Source organism: Cherax quadricarinatus, unplaced genomic scaffold, assembly GCF_038502225.1.
Source record: "Cherax quadricarinatus isolate ZL_2023a unplaced genomic scaffold, ASM3850222v1 Contig1292, whole genome shotgun sequence".
Lineage (NCBI taxonomy): Eukaryota > Metazoa > Arthropoda > Malacostraca > Decapoda > Parastacidae > Cherax > Cherax quadricarinatus.
This window is the reverse complement of record NW_027196318.1, coordinates 63,251-82,841: the sequence shown is the minus strand read 5'-3', so window position 1 is coordinate 82,841 and position 19,591 is coordinate 63,251. Positions and strand designations below refer to the sequence as shown.

The following is a 19,591-nucleotide window of genomic DNA, read 5'->3' as shown; positions in this document are numbered from 1 at the left end:
CACACCAACAACACTCCACATCTTCGAGTAGTACAGCTGTCAGTGGTGCAGCAGTAGCTGATGGTGGTGCAGCAGCATCTGATGGTGGTGCAGCAGCATCTGATGGTGGTGCAGCAGCAGCTGATGGTGGTGCAGCAGCATCTGATGGTGGTGCAGCAGCAGCTGATGGTGGTGCAGCAGCAGCAGCTGACTGTGGTACAACAGCAGCTGACAGTGGTGCAGCAGCAGCTGATGGTGGTGCAGCAGCATCAGCAGCTGACAGTGGTACAGCAATAGCTGATGGTGGTGCAGCAACAGCAGCAGCTGACCGTGGTACAGCAGCAGCTGACAGTGGTACAGCAGCAGCTGATGATGCAGCATCAGCATCAGCTGACTGTGGTACAGCAGCAGCTGACAGTGGTGCAGCAGCAGCTGACCATGGTGCAGCAGCAGCTGATGGTGGTGCAGCAACAGCAGCAGCTGACCATGGTACAGCAACAGCTGACAGTGTTGCAGCAGCAGCTGATGGTTGTGCAGCAGCAGCTGACAGTGGTACAGCAGCAGCTGATGGTGGTGCAGCAGCAGGAGCTGACCGTGGTACAACAGCAGCTGATGGTGGAGCAGTAGCAGCAGCTGACCATGGTGCAGCAGCAGCTGATGGCAGTGCAGCAACAGCATCAGCTGACAGTGGTGCAACAGCAGCTGATGGTGGTGCAGCAACAGCAGCAGCTGACGGTTGTACAGCAGCAGCTGACCATGGTGTAGCAACAGCTGACCATGGTACGATAGCATTTTTATAGTATTTCTCACCCTTTTTACCACAAGGTTGGCACTAGAAGCTTTCTTTGGGCCCAAGGTTGCTTATTTAACAGTTACAAGCACTAAAAAGAATGGAATAATACAAAGTATATCACATGTATGTGTGGAGCCGTCCACCCTAGCTTGTAAAGAATGGCACACTAGCTGAAGGCAGGGGAGCTGAGGCACTCAGGCTGGATGGACAGGTGGACGCGTTCGGGACAAATGTCCTTACCCGAGTTTTTCATCGTTGGTCGAGCCAATATTTTTACACAGAAATGCATCGTTGCCTGATTTTATCGTTAGTCGATGCCATCATTGGTTGAGGGTCCACTGTATTATAATTAACAAAGCAGTCTTGTTTCTTTCCACCACAGTTGCCATTACCAGCCACCCACTTTACCCCATTAGTCCATTAAATTGTGGTTTTAATTTATGTAATTACAAAACTCATACATCTGTTCCTAAAATGTATTTATCTTTCAGTAATATATGAGATTGGCCGTAGCAGTAAAGCATATTGTGAGCAGGCGTATCGAACAGAACCTGTTGTTGGAGATGTGGTTATGGCGCTTGTAGATATGGGCATTAATCTTGAAGGATTGCAAGTAAGTATCCCTGTTCCATTTGTTAGTCATGGAGGAGTGTTAAACCCATAAGGGTTATACATTGCCTGGAGGAAGGGGAGATAATCATGTTCGACCCAAGGTAAGGTAGGATATGTCCATTTCCTTGAATCAAGAGCTCCACACCAGCCCCTCACCTTGTTCCAATATCTCATAGGTTCTTTATAAGGGAACTTTCTCATGAATAGTTTAGGCTTCATATTATTTATTACCCAGACACTTCTTTGTTTTATTCTTTGTATTTCCCACCTGTCACTTTATTTTAACAATTGAACAATACTCCTCACTTTGTCATTGTCAGTAATGCTTCCACTCCATTGTTTATTGTACATTTAAAATCCACTTGTTCACATTTTAAGAATATTTCATGTTTCTCACCAAGACATTCAGAACTCACTTTGGTTAGTTGACATTGGAGCACATGATTTTGAAGTAAAAACAAAATTAGTTTTCTCCTTTAATTAAATAACCAGATATACAAGCCAAAAATTTATTTCAAAATTACGTATAAATAATACTGTATGTTTGTGCAGTAGGGCCCCGCTTTACGGCATTTTGCTTTACTGCATTCTGCTAGTGCGGACATTTCAAATTATGACCAAAACTTGCTACATCTACCATCTGACTTACGACCTGCTCGACATATGACCATTCGACTTACGACCGTGTTTTCTATGCCAAATTTCTGAGAAATAAACAACTGTTTGTGTTGTACACAGAGTTTATCCTAAACCTTACAGTATAATATACAGTACTAACAGCATAAAAAGTAAAGTAAAAAATGAAATACCAAAATAAAACAATAAAATGAAGTCATTACAAAAATGTGATGTTAATATTCAGTAGTAAGGTTTGACTTACATCCATTTCGACTCACGACCGGTTTGTCAGAACCGAACTCGGTCGTAAGTCGGATGGTACCTGTATATGGCTCCTCCCACCTGACATTTTAATGCGGTCACCACACCCCCACCCGGTTTGTTTACATTCTCCATGAGCTCCATAAGCACCACATCTTTCCATTATGTCAGGAAACTCCAAAATTTCAAGTGTTTTTAAAAGTTACAGTGGACCCTCGGGTAACGGCATCAATCCATTCCAGAGAGCTTGCCTTCAACCGGTTTTGCCATTAGCCGAATTAATTTTCCCCGTAAGAAATAATGGAAATCCAATTAATCCGTTTCAGGCACCCAGAAGTATTAACAAAAAATATTTTGTTTAAAGTTTAAATATAGATATACATACAGAAAACAATGACAAATAAATATAAAGCACTAATAAAATGGATAAATGAACATTTAACATCACACTTACCTTCACTGAAGACTTGTTGGTGTATGGCAGACAGGTAGGAAGGGAGAGGGAGGCTAATATCATCTCTACAGCTTATTTATCTATCAAAATTCATCTAATATGACTACCCTTGATGCTGGCCATGTAGTCAGAAACTGTAAGGCTGGAGGTGGTAGTCAATAAATGTGGGGCTGATAGTGCTGTCCTGGTAGACAGTAATGGTGACCTGGAGTTTACCTGGAGAGAGTTTCGGGGGTCAATGCCCCCGCGGCCCGGTCTGTGACCAGGCCTCCTGGTGGATCAGCGCCTGATCAACCAGGCTGTTGCTGCTGGCTGCACGCAAACCAACGTACGAGCCACAGCCCGGCTGATCAGGAACTGACTTTAGGTGCTTGTCCAGTGCCAGCTTGAAGACTGCCAGGGGTCTGTTGGTAATCCCCCTTATGTGTGCTGGGAGGCAGTTGAACAGTCTCGGGCCCCTGACACTTATTGTATGGTCTCTTAACGTGCTAGTGACACCCCTGCTTTTCATTGGGGGGATGGTGCATCGTCTGCCAAGTCTTTTGCTTTCGTAGTGAGTGATTTTCGTGTGCAAGTTCGGTACTAGTCCCTCTAGGATTTTCCAGGTGTATATAATCATGTATCTCTCCCTCCTGCATTCCAGGAAATACAGGTTTAGAAACCTCAAGCGCTCCCAGTAATTGAGGTGTTTTATCTCCGTTATGCGCGCCGTGAAAGTTCTCTGTACATTTTCTAGGTCGGCAATTTCACCTGCCTTGAAAGGTGCTGTTAGAGTGCAGCAATATTCCAGCCTAGATAGAACAAGTGACCTGAAGAGTGTCATCATGGGCTTGGCCTCCCTAGTTTTGAAGGTTCTCATTATCCATCCTGTCATTTTTCTAGCAGATGCGATTGATACAATGTTATGGTCCTTGAAGGTGAGATCCTCCGACATAATCACTCCCAGGTCTTCGACGTTGGTGTTTCGCTCTATTTTGTGGCCAGAATTTGTTTTGTACTCTGATGAAGATTTAATTTCCTCATGTTTACCATATCTGAGTAATTGAAATTTCTCATCGTTGAACTTCATATTGTTTTCTGCAGCCCACTGAAAGATTTGGTTGATATCCGCCTGGAGCCTTGCAGTGTCTGCAATGGAAGACACTGTCATGCAGATTCGGGTGTCATCTGCAAAGGAAGACACGGTGCTGTGGCTGACATCCTTGTCTATGTCGGATATGAGGATGAGGAACAAGATGGGAGCTAGTACTGTGCCTTGTGGAACAGAGCTTTTCACCGTAGCTGCCTCGGACTTTACTCTGTTGACGACTACTCTCTGTGTTCTGTTAGTGAGGAAATTATAGATCCATCGACCGACTTTTCCTGTTATTCCTTTAGCGCGCATTTTGTGCGCTATTACGCCATGGTCACACTTGTCGAAGGCTTTTGCAAAGTCTGTATATATTACATCTGCATTCTTTTTGTCTTCTAGTGCATTTAGGACCTTGTCGTAGTGATCCAGTAGTTGAGACAGACAGGAGCGACCTGTTCTAAACCCATGTTGCCCTGGGTTGTGTAACTGATGGGTTTCTAGATGGGTGGTGATCTTGCTTCTTAGGACCCTTTCAAAGATTTTTATGATATGGGATGTTAGTGCTATTGGTCTGTAGTTCTTTGCTGTTGCTTTACTGCCCCCTTTGTGGAGTGGGGCTATGTCTGTTGTTTTTAGTAACTGAGGGACGACCCCCGTGTCCATGCTCCCTCTCCATAGGATGGAAAGCTGGAGGTGTTGTCCTGGGAGACAGTAATGGTGAAGCTGGAGATTTTGTCCAGGTAGTCGGGAATTATACACAGGAAGGAATACATATAAATGACCTCATGGGAGACAGGAGCCATAGTGGGGAATCAAGTGTAGTCAAAGATAAGTTAAAACCAATATTGCAAATTAGAAATACCACAGGAAATAGCAAACAAGAGGACTCCACTAGCAATAGTGAGGATATATTACCAAAAACAACTGGTGGGAGCTCCATTGTTGGTGCTAGGGAGGATAGGAATAAGACAGGTAAACATGCACCAACAGGGAATACAGTCACAGAAACCCAAGGCAGACGGAAACCAAGTCTGTGCACATACTATGCACTTGGTATCTGCAGGCATGGGAAATCTGGAAAAACAGATGGGACGTGCAACTATGACAACCCTAGAAAATGCCGTGCCCATATGACAACAGGAAAATGCAAACTCCCTTCCTGTAAGCTTTTTCACCCTGAAATGTGTACCTCTTCAGTACAGGAAAGAGTGTGCTATAACTTAAATTGCCAGGCACACCATCTAAAGGGGACAAAAAGATACAAAACATCCAGGCCATGGAGAAACCTGGGTAGCCACAGCCACTCAAGAGGGAGAAGTTTTTTAGTGCCAGGAAGGAAAAAAAACTGGCAGGATATGGCAGAAATCGTACACCAAATCCAGTCATTCCTGGAGTGAAACCACAGTCGATGGCCTCCACTCCAAACCAACAGATAAAGATACTAATGCCGGAAAAAAAATCCCCCCCCCCCCCAGTACCAACAATACCACCAGTCCGATGACATTCTTCTTTGCAAATATACAGGTCTCCCTTAACATTCGCGAGGGTTAGGGGATCAAGAGCCTCGCGAATGTTGAAAAACCGTGAATGTTTGGTGCCCCAATATATTGTAGGGAAATATATTACAATACTTCTTCCTTAACTTGTTGAACCATGAATAATCATAAAATACATGAAAATGTTGTAAATTGTACTAAATATACACATGTTATGCTTTAATAACGTATGTTATTTAATAACATGTATGTTATTAAATACCAGACTCCACCACTGCCTCCACCAATGCCTCCACCACTGCGAGTCCCTACTACCCTCCCTCCGACCCCCGCAACTGGCAGCCAGCCCTCCCACCACTCAGTGTGGTGAGTGTTTTGTTTGTTCATTATTTGCTATTAAACTACAGTATAAATAATGTAAACCCATTCATGACTGCATATTGGAATGGCTATTCGGACAGGTATTGGACGATGACATCATGTGTTTACTCTTGAACACAGCAAAGAATCGAACATTTCTGCTATTGCTAATAATAACAATAGTAATAATAATAATAATAATAATAATAATAATAATAATAATAATAATAAATACGATATAATTGAAGAAGGAAATTGTACAAAAATACGAGGGAGTGGTTGACACATCGTCAGTGTGACTTTGTTTATGCTGGAGTGAACATTAGTCTCCCTGCTCTTCCAAACATTTCACAATAATTCAGCGGTTGAGGCAGTGGTATTTAATAACATATATGTTATAAATAATAATAGTACATGTTATTATTAATAACATGTATTATTATTAACATGTATGTATTTAATAACATATATGTTATAAATAATAATAGTACATGTTATTATTAATAACATGTATTATTATTAACATGTATGTTATTAAATACCATTGCCTCAATCACTGCCTCTACCACTCCAGTCACACTCAATCTACAAGCACCAAACACAATGAATTATTGTGAAATGTTTGGAAGAGCAGGGAGACTAATGTTCACTCCAGCATAAACAAAGTCACACTGACGATGTGTCAACCACTCCCTCGTATTTTTGTACAATTTCCTTCTCAATTATATCATATTTATTATTATTATTATTATTATTATTATTATTATTATTACTATTGTTATTATTAGCTGTAGCAGAAATGTTTAATTCTTTGCAGTGTTCAAGAGTAAACACATGATGTCACCGTCTAATACCTGTCCGAATAGCCATTCCAATATGCAGTCATGAATGGGTTTACATTATTTATACTGTAGTTTAATAGCAAATAATGAATAAACAAAACACTCACCACACTGAGTGGTGGGAGGGCTGGCTGCCAGTTGCGGGGGTCGGAGGGAGGGTAGTAGGGACTCGCAGGTGGCGGGAAACTTAAATATGATTTGGCGGCTGGGAATTTGGTGGCTGGGAATTTGGCGGTTGGGAATTCGTGAATGTGTGAAGCCCGTGAAAGTTGAAAACGTGAATGTTGAGGGAGACCTGTACACGGTCTAAAGCCAGCAACAAACAACAAAATACCTTTCATCCGTGGACTGCTTGCAGAGGCAAAGGCAATGTTCGCGGCTTTCACTGAGACCCACATAAAGGATCAATTGGACAACGAAATATGGATCCCAGGTTACAACCTATACAGATGCGACAGAGTGAACAGGCAAAAGGGGGAGGGGTTGGCCTGTACATTGCAGAGTCACTTGTTTGCACACAACTGCTAAATGCCTCAAATGATGTAGTGGAAGTTTTAGCAGTAAAGATCGAGAACCAAAACCTAGTCATTGTGGTAGTCTACAAGCCTCCGGATGCAACATCCCAGCAATTCCAGGAACAGCTGTTAAAAATTGACCACTGTCTGGAAAATCTGCCAGCTCCTGCACCCAACATCTTGCTCCTGGGGGATTTCAACTTAAGGCACCTAAAATGGAGGAATATAGCAAATAATATTGTTGCAGTAATAACACCAGGAGGCAGCTCTGATGAAAACTCACTCACACGAGCTTTTAAATCTCTGCAAAAAATTCAATTTAAACCAGCAAATAATAGAGCCTACTAGACTGGAGAATACACTAGACCTCATCTTCACTAACCGTGATGATCTGATACGAAATGTCACCATATCAAAAACAATATACTCAGATCACAACATAATTGAGGTTCAGACATGTATGCGTGGAGCCCCAGACCGACATAATGAGATTAGTCACGAGGGAGCATTCACCAAATTCAACTTCAATAACAAAAACATAAAGTGGGACCAAGTAAACCAAGTCCTAAATGATATAAGCTGGGAAGATATACTAAGTAGCACAGACCCCAACTTATGCCTAGAACAGATTAACTTGGTGGCACTCGATGTATGCACAAGACTTATTCCTCTAAGAAAAAGGAGGAGTAGATGTAAAATAGAAAGAGACAGGTGCTCCCTTTACAGGCGACGGAAAAGAATAACAGAGCGGCTAAAAGAGGTCAGTATATCTGAAATGCGTAGGGAGACACTGGTCAGAGAAATAGCAAGCATCGAACTTAAGCTAAAGGAATCTTATAGGAGTCAGGAATCGCGGGAAGAACTAAAAGCCATAAATGAAATCAAAAGAAGCCCAAAGTATTTCTTCTCCTATGCCAAATCAAAGTCGAGAACAACGTCCAGTATTGGGCCCCTACTTAAACAAGATGGGTCCTACACAGATGACAGCAAGGAAATGAGTGAGCTACTCAAGTCCCAATATGACTCAGTTTTTAGCAAGCCACTAACCAGACTGAGAGTCGAAGATCAAAATGAGTTTTTTATGAGAGAGCCACAGAATTTGGTTAACACAAGCCTATCTGATGTTATCCTGACGCCAAATGACTTCAAACAGGCGATAAATGACATGCCCATGCACTCTGCCCCAGGACCAGACTCATGGAACTCCGTGTTTATCAAGAACTGCAAGAAGCCCCTATCACGAGCTTTTACCATCCTATGGAGAGGGAGCATGGACACGGGGGTCGTCCCACAGTTACTAAAAACAACAGACATAGCCCCACTCCACAAAGGGGGCAGTAAAGCAATAGCAAAGAACTACAGACCGATAGCACTAACATTCCATATCATAAAAATCTTTGAAAGGGTCCTAAGAAGCAAGATTACCACCCATCTATGAAACCCATCAATTACACAACCCAGGGCAACATGGGTTTAGAACAGGTCGCTCCTGTCTGTCTCAACTATTGGATCACTACGACAAGGTCCTAGATGCACTAGAAGACAAAAAGAATGCAGTTGTAATACAGTGGACCCCCAGTTAACGATATTTTTTCACTCCAGAAGTATGTTCAGGTGCCAGTACTGACCGAATTTGTTCCCATAAGAAATATTGTGAAGTAGATTAGTCCATTTCAGACCACCAAACATACACGTACAAACGCACTTACATAAATACACTTACATAATTGGTCACATTTGGAGGTAATCGTTATGCGGGGGTCCACTGTATATACAGACTTTGCAAAAGCCTTCGGCAAGTGTGACCATGGTGTAATAGTGCACAAAATGCGTGCTAAAGGAATAACAGGAAAAGTCAGTCGATGGATCAATAATTTCCTCACTAACAGAACACAGAGTAGTAGTCAACAGAGTAAAGTCCGAGGCAGCTACGGTGAAAAGCTCTGTTCCACAAGGCACAGTACTCGCTCCCATCTTGTTCCTCATCCTCATATCTGACATAGACAAGGATGTCAGCCACAGCACCGTGTCTTCCTTTGCAGATGACACCCGAATCTGCATGACAGTGTCTTCCATTGCAGACACTGCAAGGCTCCAGGCGGACATCAACGAAATCTTTCAGTGGGCTGCAGAAAACAATATGAAGTTCAACGATAAGAAATTTCAATTACTCAGATATGGTAAACACGAGGAAATTAAATCTTCATCAGAGTACAAAACAAATTCTGGCCACAAAATAGAGCGAAACACCAATGTCAAAGACCTGGGAGTGATCGTGTCAGAGGATCTCACCTTCAAGGACCATAACATTGTATCAGTCGCATCTGCTAGAAAAATGACAGGATGGATAGAGAACCTTCAAAACTAGGGATGCCAAGCCCATGATGACACTCTTCAGGTCACTTGTTCTATCTAGGCTGGAATATTGTTGCACACTAACAGCACCTTTCAAGGCAGGTGAAATTGCTGACCTAGAAAATGTACAGAGAACCTTCACGGTGCGCATAGCGGAGATAAAACACCTCAATTACTGGGAGCGCTTGAGGTTCCTGAACCTGTATTCCCTGGAACGCAGGCGGGATAGATACTTGATTATATACACCTGGAAAATCCTAGAGGGACTAGTACCGAACTTGCACACGAAAATCACTCACTACGAAAGCAAAAGACTTGGCAGACGATGCAACATCCCCCCAATGAAAAGCAGGGGTGTCACTAGCACGTTAAGAGACCATACAATAAGTGTCAGGGGCCCGAGACTGTTCAACTGCCTCCCAGCTTACATAAAGGGGATTACCAACAGACCCCTGGCAGTCTTCAAGCTGGCACTGGACAAGCACCTAAAGTCGGTTCCTGACCAGCCGGGCTGTGGCTCGTACGTTGGTTTGCGTGCAGCCAGCAGTAACAGCCTGGTTGATCAGGTTCTGATCCACCAGGAGGCCTGGTCACAGACCGGGCCGTGGGGGCGTTGACCCCCGGAACTCTCTCCAGGTAAACTCCAGGTAATAAACAATATTAATAACATACAAACATGATATATATCCTAGAATGAATAAAATATGTCATAAAGTATGAGAGGAGTAAGTGGTGGAAGCGTTGTTGTTGGGTTATAAGGGGCACTGAGAGAAGCTGTACATAGTGGTGGTGGAGGTGGAGGCATCAGCAGAACCCCACCAACACTCTCACGCTCAACAATGTATGTAATTTATAAATAAGAAATATTTACATTTTAATTTATAAATAAGTAAGTTTATTCAGGTATACACAAATACAGTTACATAGATTATCATACATAGCAGCATATGTGTAAAGTACCTAGGATAACCCAGAAAAAGTCAGTGACTTATTTCCATTGGAGGTCCTTTTATATTTACACTTACAGTGGACCCCTGCCGTTCGGCAGCCGCGACTTTCGTGAATTCCGACTTTCGGCAAGTTTTTCAGCAAAATTTAGCTTCATGGTTCGTAATTGGACTCATGATTCGGCGACCTTCTGGTACGCATCTGCCCATCAGCGCTCACACAAAACCAGTCTCCCGCACTATTCACACTCAGTGTGCCATTGTTTACCAGCATGTGACAATCACCCCACGGGTTCATACAACACATTTCATAATAATTCATTGTTTTTCTGTGCTTGCAACTGCTAAATAAGCCACCATGGGCCCAAAGAAAGCTCCTAGTGCCAGCCCTTTGGTAAAGAAGGTGAGAATCACGATAGAATTCAAGAAAAAACTCAGCAAAGTACTGAAGTAGAGGAGGAAGAGAGAGGGGAGAATGTGCCTTCTGCAGTGATTCAGTGATTCTGCAATATGTATGATACTAAAGCAGCAGGTATCGATAAAGTCTATAGCTCCAGCCAGCGATAAAGTGTAGAATTAACAGTGTAGCAAGTAAGTTAAGCGAGTAAGCGATAGAAAACAACATGAGAGTAACTCTCCAATGTTGTTGGATGTGTATAGGACCACTGAACATACACTGCCCTGCTATCTTCCACTATCCTAAACCTCTGCCAGCATCTCCTTCATCAAACTAACTAATTAAATTAACATCTCCTCCAAGGTAAGTGTAAATATAAAAGTGTAAGTATAAAAGTAAATATAAAAGGACACCAATGGAAATATGTCACGCTTGAATTTTTTGGGTTATCCTGGGCACTTTACACATATGCTGCTGTGTATGATAATCTATGTATGTAACTGTATTTGTGTATACCTGAATAAACTTATTTATAAATTAAAATGTAAATATTTCTTATTTATAAATTAAAATGTAAATATTTCTTATTTATAAATTACATACATTGTACAATTGTGATGGTGGTGGTGGTGGCCAAAGCCTCCACTGCTGCGGCTTCTCTCAGCGGCTGCTCTTAAACCCAACAACAACACTTACACCATTTACTCCTTTCGTACATTATGACATATTTTATTCATTCTAGAGTATATATCATGTTTCTATGTTATTAATATTGTTTATAATGTCATATTAGATGAATTGTTATAGATAAATAAGCCGTAGAGATGATATTAGCGTCATATTGAAGCATAATAAACTCGCCTTCCTCTTGCCTCCTACCTACCTCCTACACCAACAAGAATCAATAAAGGCTAAGAGTGATGTTAAATGTTCATTTGTCCATTTTATTAGTGCTTTATATTTATTTGTCATTGTTTTCTGTATGTAAATCTATATTTAATCTTTAAAAAAATTATTTTTTGTTAATACTTTTGGCTGTCTGAAATGGATTAAATGGGTTTCCATTATTTCTTATGGGGAAAATAGATTTGCCAATCGTGAATTTCGCCAGTCGGCAGACTCTCTGGAACGAATTATTCATGAAACTCGGGGGTCCACTGTATGTTTAATTTTATACTTACACTTTTTTTATTTACACTTACCTTGGAGATGTTAGTTTAGTTAGTTTGATGGAGGAGATGCTGGCAGAGGTTTAGGGTGGTGGACGATAGCGGGGTGGCGTTATGTTCATTGGCCCGATACACATCCAACAACATTGGAGAGTTGCTTTCCTGTCTTTTTCTATCGCTTGCTCGCTTAACTTACTTGCTACACTGTTAATTCTACACTTTATCACTGGCTGGCACTATAGTCTTTATCGATACCTGCTGCTTTAGTATCATACATATCGTAGAATCACTGAATCACTGCAGAAGGCACATTCTCCTCTCTCTCTTCCTCCTCCACTTTGGTATTTTGCTACAAGATTTTTCTTAAATTCTTTTGTGTTTCTTTCCTTCTTTACCACAGGGTTGGCACTAGAAGCTTTCTTTGGGCCCATGGTGGCTTATTTACCATTTACAAGCACTAAAAACAATGGAATGCAAAATATATTGCATGTACGCATGGAATCGTCCACTCTGGCTTGTAAACATTGGCACACTGGCTGTACATGGGCTCAGGCCGCGCAGACATATTTTTGGACGAATGTCGTTAACCAAGTTCTTGGGCATTAGCCGAGCCAATATTTTGATGCAAAAAATGTGCCACTATCCAACTTTGATGTTAGCCAATGCTGCCGTTACCCGAGGGTCCACTGTATTTCATATTTTATATATACAGCGGAACCTTGACTTACGAGTGTCCCAGCGTATGAGTTTTTTGAGATATGAGCCATCTCTGGGTCGATTTTTTGCTCTGAGTTATGAGCCAACGTTTGAGTTAAGAGTCAGCTCCCCCTACTTCCCCATCAATGCAAAACCTGGACACCTCGCTTGTTTATGATTTTATGCTTTAATTCCATGGAAATCATCCTCTTTTTCTTCTCAGCATTGTCCTTTACACTTACTTTCTTAGGACCCATGCTTAGAAAAACAAAATTTAGCCAAATGACTGTCAAAAATGTAAGTAAAGCATGAGAGATCTGCTCCCACAGCGAGGTAAACAGTGCACTGAGTTGGCAGCATTCATTATTATAATAATAATAATTATTATTATTATTAGCTATTATTATTATTATAACAATAGAGCTTCAGTTCCCTAAATAATAATAATAATAATATTTTTTTATTATTATCACACTGGCCAATTCCCACCAAGGCAGGGTGGCCCAAAAAAGAAAACCTTTCACCATCATTCACTCCATCACTGTCTTGCCAGAAGGGTGCTTTACACTACAGTTTTTAAACTGCAACATTAACACCCCTTCTTCAGAGCGCAGGCACTGTACTTCCCATCTCCAGGACTCAAGTCCGGCCTGCCGGTTTCCCTGAACCCCTTCATAAATGTTACTTTGCTCACACTCCAACAGCACGTCAAGTATTAAAAACCATTTGTCTCCATTCACTCCTATCAAACACGCTCACGCATGCCTGCTGGAAATCCAAGCCCCTCGCACACAAAACCTCCTTTACCCCCTCCCTCCAACCTTTCCTAGGCCGACCCCTACCCTGCCTTCCTTCCACTACAGACTGATGCACTCTTGAAGTCACTGTTTCGCTCCATTCTCTCTACATGTCCGAACTACCTCAACAACCCTTCCTCTGCCCTCTGGACAACTGTTTTGGTAATCCCGCACCTTCTCCTAACTTCCAAACTACGAATTCTCTGCATTATATTCACACCACACATTGCCCTCAGACATGACATCTCCACTGCCTCCAGCCTTCTCCTCGCTTCAACATTCATCACCCATGCTTCACACCCATATAAGAGCGTTGATAAAACTATACTCTCATACTTTCCCCTCTTTGCCTCCAAGGACAAAGTTCTTTGTCTCCACAGACTCCTAAGTCCACCACTCACCCTTTTCCCCTCATCAATTCTATGATTCACCTCATCTTTCATAGACCCATCCGCTGACACGTCCACTCCCAAATATCTGAATACATTCACCTCCTCCATACTCTCTCCCTCCAATCTGATATCCAATCTTTCATCACCTAATCTTTTTCTTATCCTCATTACCTTACTCTTTCCTGTATTCACTTTTAATTTTCTTCTTTTGCACACCCTACCAAATTCATCCACCAATCTCTGCAACTTCTCTTCAGAATCTCCCAAGAGCACAGTGTCATCAGCAAAGAGCAACTGTGACAACTCCCACTTTATGTGTGATTCTTTATCTTTTAACTCCACGCCTCTTGTCAAGACCCTCGCATTTACTTCTCTTACAACCCCATCTATAAATATATTAAACAACCACGGTGACATCACACATCCTTGTCTAAGGCCTACTTTTACTGGGAAGTAATTTCCCTCTTTCTTACTAATAATAATAATAATAATATATTATTATTATTATTATTATTATTATTATATAAGAATGATAGAGCTTCAGTTCCCTAAATTAATAATAATAATAATAATGCATAATACGTACATAATAATAATTCAGAATGCTGCCGCTAGTTGGCACAGCTGATGCTAAAACATCCGGTAAGCAATACACATGTTTACATCATTGTAGGAGCAGTTCTCTTGTGCTTTCTTGCAGTTTTTTTCACAGTCATTTGGCCAAATTTATTTTTTCTAACTATGGGTCCTAAGAAAATAAGTGCAAAGTACAGTGCTGAGAAGAAAAAGACGGTGATTTCCATGGACTTAGCCAGGCAATACCAGCTCAGTACATCTACAATACCAGCTCAGTACATCTACAATACCAGCTCAGTACATCTACAATACCAGCTCAGTACATCTACAATACCAGCTCAGTACATCTACAATACCAGCTCAGTACATCTACAATACCAGCTCAGTACATCTACAATACCAGCTCAGTACATCTACAATATGTAGATACTAAAGCTGTATCAGTTATGTTCAGTGATTAAACAAAACAATGTTGTAGTAGAAGGTTTACAATATTACTGACATCATACACTGCACCCTCAACCTCCCCCACCCTCAACCTCCCCCACCCTCCCCCACCCTCAACCTCCCCCACCCTCAACCTCCCCCACCCTCCCCCACCCTCAACCTCCCCACCCTCAACCTCCCCCACCCTCAACCTCCCCCCACCCTCCCCCACCCTCAACCTCCCCCACCCTCAACCTCCCCCACCCTCCCCCACCCTCAACCTCCCCCACCCTCAACCTCCCCTACCCTCAGCCTCCCCCACCCTCAGCCTCCCCCACCCTCAACATCCCCCACCCTCAACCTCCCCCACCCTCCCCCACCCTCAACCTCCCCCACCCTCCCCCACCCTCAACCTCCCCCACCCTCAACCTCCCCCACCCTCAACCTCCCCCACCCTCAACATCCCCCACCCTCAACCTCCCCCACCCTCAACCTCCCCCACCCTCCCCCACCCTCAACCTTCCCCACCCTCAACCTCCCCCACCCTCAACCTCCCCCACCGTCCCCCACCCTCAACCTCCCCCACCCTCAGCCTCCCCCACCCTCAACCTCCCCCACCCTCAACCTCCCCCACCCTCAACCTCCCCCACCCTCAACCTCCCCCACCCTCCCCCACCCTCAACCTCCCCCACCCTCCCCCACCCTCAACCTCCCCCACCCTCAACCTCCCCCACCCTCAGCCTCCCCCACCCTCAGCCTCCCCCACCCTTAACCTCCCCCACCCTCAACCTCCCCCACCCTCAACATCCCCCACCCTCAACCTCCCCCACCCTCAACCTCCCCCACCCTCCCCCACCCTCAACCTCCCCCACCCTCAGCCTCCCCCACCCTCAACCTTCCCCACCCTCAACCTCCCTCACCCTCAACCTCCCCCACCCTCAACCTCCCCCACCCTCAACCTCCCCCACCCTCAGCCTCCCCCACCCTCAACCTCCCCCACCCTCAACCTCCCCCACCCTCAGCCTCCCCCACCCTCAGCCTCCCCCACCCTCAACCTCCCCCACCCTCAACCTCCCCCACCCTCAACCTCCCCCACCCTCAACCTCCCCCACCCTCAACCTCCCCCCACCCTCAACCTCCCCCACCCTCAACCTCCCCCACCCTCAACCTCCCCCACCCTCAACCTCCCCCACCCTCAACCTCCCCCACCCTCAACCTCCCCCCACCCTCAACCCTCCCCCACCCTCAACCCTCCCCCACCCTCAACCTTCCCCCACCCTCAACCTCCCCCCACTCTCAACCTCCCCCACCCTCAACCTCCCCCACCCTCAACCTCCCCCACCCTCAACCTCCCCCCACCCTCAACCTCCCCCACCCTCAACCTCCCCCACCCTCAGCCTCCCCCACCCTCAACCTCCCCCACCCTCCCCCACCCTCAACCTTCCCCACCCTCAACCTCCCCCACCCTCAACCTCCCCCACCCTCCCCCACCCTCAACCTCCCCCACCCTCAACCTCCCCCACCCTCAGCCTCCCCCACCCTCAACCTCCCCCACCCTCACCCTCCCCCACCCTCACCCTCCCCCACCCTCCCCCTCCCCCTCCCCCACCCTCACCCTCCCCCACCCTCAGCCTCCCCCACCCTCACCCTCCCCCACCCTTAACCTCCCCCACCCTCAACCTCCCCCACCCTCAACATCCCCCACCCTCAACCTCCCCCACCCTCAACATCCCCCACCCTCCCCCACCCTCAACCTCCCCCACCCTCAACATCCCCCACCCTCAACATCCCCCACCCTCAACCTCCCCCACCCTCAACCTCCCCCACCCTCAACCTCCCCCACCCTCAACCTCCCCCACCCTCAACCTCCCCCACCCTCAACCTCCCCCACCCTCAGCCTCCCCCACCCTCAGCCTCCCCCACCCTCAGCCTCCCCCACCCTCAACCTCCCCCACCCTAAACCTCCCCCCACCTTCAACCTCCCCCACCCTCAACCTCCCCCACCCTCAACCTCCCCCACCCTCAACCTCCCCCCACCCTCAACCTCCCCCACCCTCAACCTCCCCCACCCTCAACCTCCCCCACCCTCAACCTTCCCCCACCCTCAACCTCCCCCCACCCTCAACCTCCCCCACCCTCAACCTCCCCCACCCTCAACCTCCCCCCACCCTCAACCTCCCCCACCCTCAACCTCCCCCACCCTCAACCTCCCCCACCCTCAACCTCCCCCACCCTCAACCTCCCCCACCCTCAACCTCCCCCCACCCTCAACCTCCCCCCACCCTCAACCTCCCCCACCCTCAACATCCCCCCACCCTCAACATCCCCCCACCCTCAACCTCCCCCACCCTCAACATCCCCCCACCCTCAACATCCCCCACCCTAAACATCCTCCACCCTCAACCTCCCCCACCCTCAACATCCCCCACCCTCAACCTCGCCCACCCTCAACCTCCCCCACCCTCAACCTCCTCCACCCTCAACCTCCTCCACCCTCAACATCCCCCCACCCTCAACATCCCCCCACCCTCAACATCCCCCACCCTCAACATCCCCAAACCCACAACATCCCCAAACCCACAACATCCCCAAACCCACAACATCCCCCCACCCTCAACATCCCCCACCCTCAACATCCCCCCACCCTCAACCTCCCCCACCCTCAACATCCCCCCACCCTCAACATCCCCCACCCTCAACCTCCCCCACCCTCAACCTCCCCCACCCTCAACCTCCTCCACCCTCAACATCCCCCACCCTCAACCTCCCCCACCCTCAACCTCCCCACCCTCAACCTCCCCCACCCTCAACCTCCACCCTCAACATCCCCCACCCTCAACATCCCCAACCCTCAACCTCCCCCACCCTCAACCTCCCCCACCCTCAACATCCCCCCACCCACAACATCCCCCACCCTCAACATCCCTCACCCTCAACATCCCCCCACCCTCAACATCCCCCACCCTCAACATCCCCCACCCTCAACATCCCCCACCCTCAACATCCCCCCACCCTCAACCTCCCCCACCCTCAACCTCCTCCACCCTCAACCTCCCCACCCTCAACATCCCCCACCCTCAACATCCCCCCACCCTCAACATCCCCCACCTTCAACCTCCCCCACCCACAACATCCCCCACCCTCAACATCCCCCCACCCTCAACATCCCCCACCCTCAACATCCCCCACCCTCAACATCCCCCACCCTCAACATCCCCCCACCCTCAACCTCCCCCACCCTCAACCTCCTCCATCCTCAACCTCCCCACCCTCAACATCCCCCACCCTCAACATCCCCCCACCCTCATCCCCCCACCCTCAACATCCCCCACCCACAACATCCCCCACCATCAACATCCCCCACCCTCAACCTCCCCCACCCTCAACATCGACCACCCTCAACCTCCCCCACCCACAACATCCCCCACCCTCAACATCCCCCACCCTCAACATCCCCCACCCTCAACATCCCCCCACCCTCAACCTCCCCCACCCTCAACCTCCTCCATCCTCAACCTCCCCACCCTCAACATCCCCCACCCTCAACATCCCCCCACCCTCAACATCCCCCCACCCTCAACATCCCCCACCCACAACATCCCCCACCATCAACATCCCCCACCCTCAACCTCCCCCACCCTCAACATCCCCCACCCTCAACCTCCCCCACCCACAACATCCCCCACCATCAACATCCCCCACCCTCAACCTCCCCCACCCTCAACATCCCCCACTCTCAACCTCCCCCACCCACAACATCCACCATCAACATCCCCCACCCTCAACATCCCCCACCCTCAACCTCCCCCACCCTCAACATCCCCCACCCTCAACCTCCCCCACCCACATCCCCCACCCTCAACCTCCCCACCTATAACATCCCCCACCATCAACATCCCCCACCCACAACATCCCCTACCATCAACATCCCCCACCCTCAACCTCCCCCACCCTCAACATCCCCCACCCTCAACCTACCCCACCCACAACATCCCCCACCATCAACATCCCCCACCCACAACATCCCCCACCATCAACATCCCCCACCCTCAACATCCCCCCACCCACATCCCCCCACCCTCAACATCCCCCACCCTCACCATCCCCCACCCTCAACATCCCCCCACCCACAACATCCCCCCACCCTCAACATCCCCCACCCTCAACATCCCCCACCCTCAACATCCCCCCACCCACAACATCCCCCCACCCTCAACATCCCCCACCCTCAACATCCCCCCACCCACATCCCCCCCACCCTCAACATCCCACACCCTCAACATCCCCCACCCTCAACATCCCCCCACCCACAACATCCCCCCACCCTTAACCTCCCCCACCCACAACATCCCCCACCATCAACATCCCCCACCCTCAACCTCCCCCACCCTCAACATCCCCCCACCCACATCCCCCCCACCCTCAACATCCCCCACCCTCACCATCCCCCCCCTCAACATCCCCCCACCCACAACATCCCCCCACCCTCAACATCCCCCACCCTCAACATCCCCCACCCTCAACATCCCCCACCCTCAACATCCCCCCACCCACAACATCCCCCCCACCCTCAACATCCCCCACCCTCAACATCCCCCCACCCACAACATCCCCCCCACCCTCAACATCCCCCACCCTCAACATCCCCCACCCTCAACATCCCCCCACCCACAACATCCCCCCACCCTCAACCTCCCCCACCCACAACATCCCCCACCATCAACATCCCCCACCCTCAACCTCCCCCACCCTCAACATCCCCCCACCCTCAACATCCCCCCACCCTCAACATCCCCCACCCTCAACATCCCCCCACCCTCAACCTCCCCCACCC

At 47.6% G+C, this 19,591-nt stretch overlaps 1 protein-coding gene across 1 annotated transcript in view; it reads left to right on the top strand.

The window, feature by feature from the left end:
* The first annotated feature begins 1,242 nt into the window (after window positions 1–1,242).
* LOC128684108 (transcription initiation factor TFIID subunit 8) overlaps window positions 1,243–19,591 on the top strand; it is a 72,547-nt gene continuing 54,198 nt past the window's right edge. Inside the window, exon 1 of the mRNA XM_070080938.1 lies at window positions 1,243–1,385. Within this exon, the coding sequence (XP_069937039.1) occupies window positions 1,344–1,385 (42 nt within the window). The 5' untranslated portion in view covers window positions 1,243–1,343. The remainder of the gene's footprint in view (window positions 1,386–19,591) is intronic.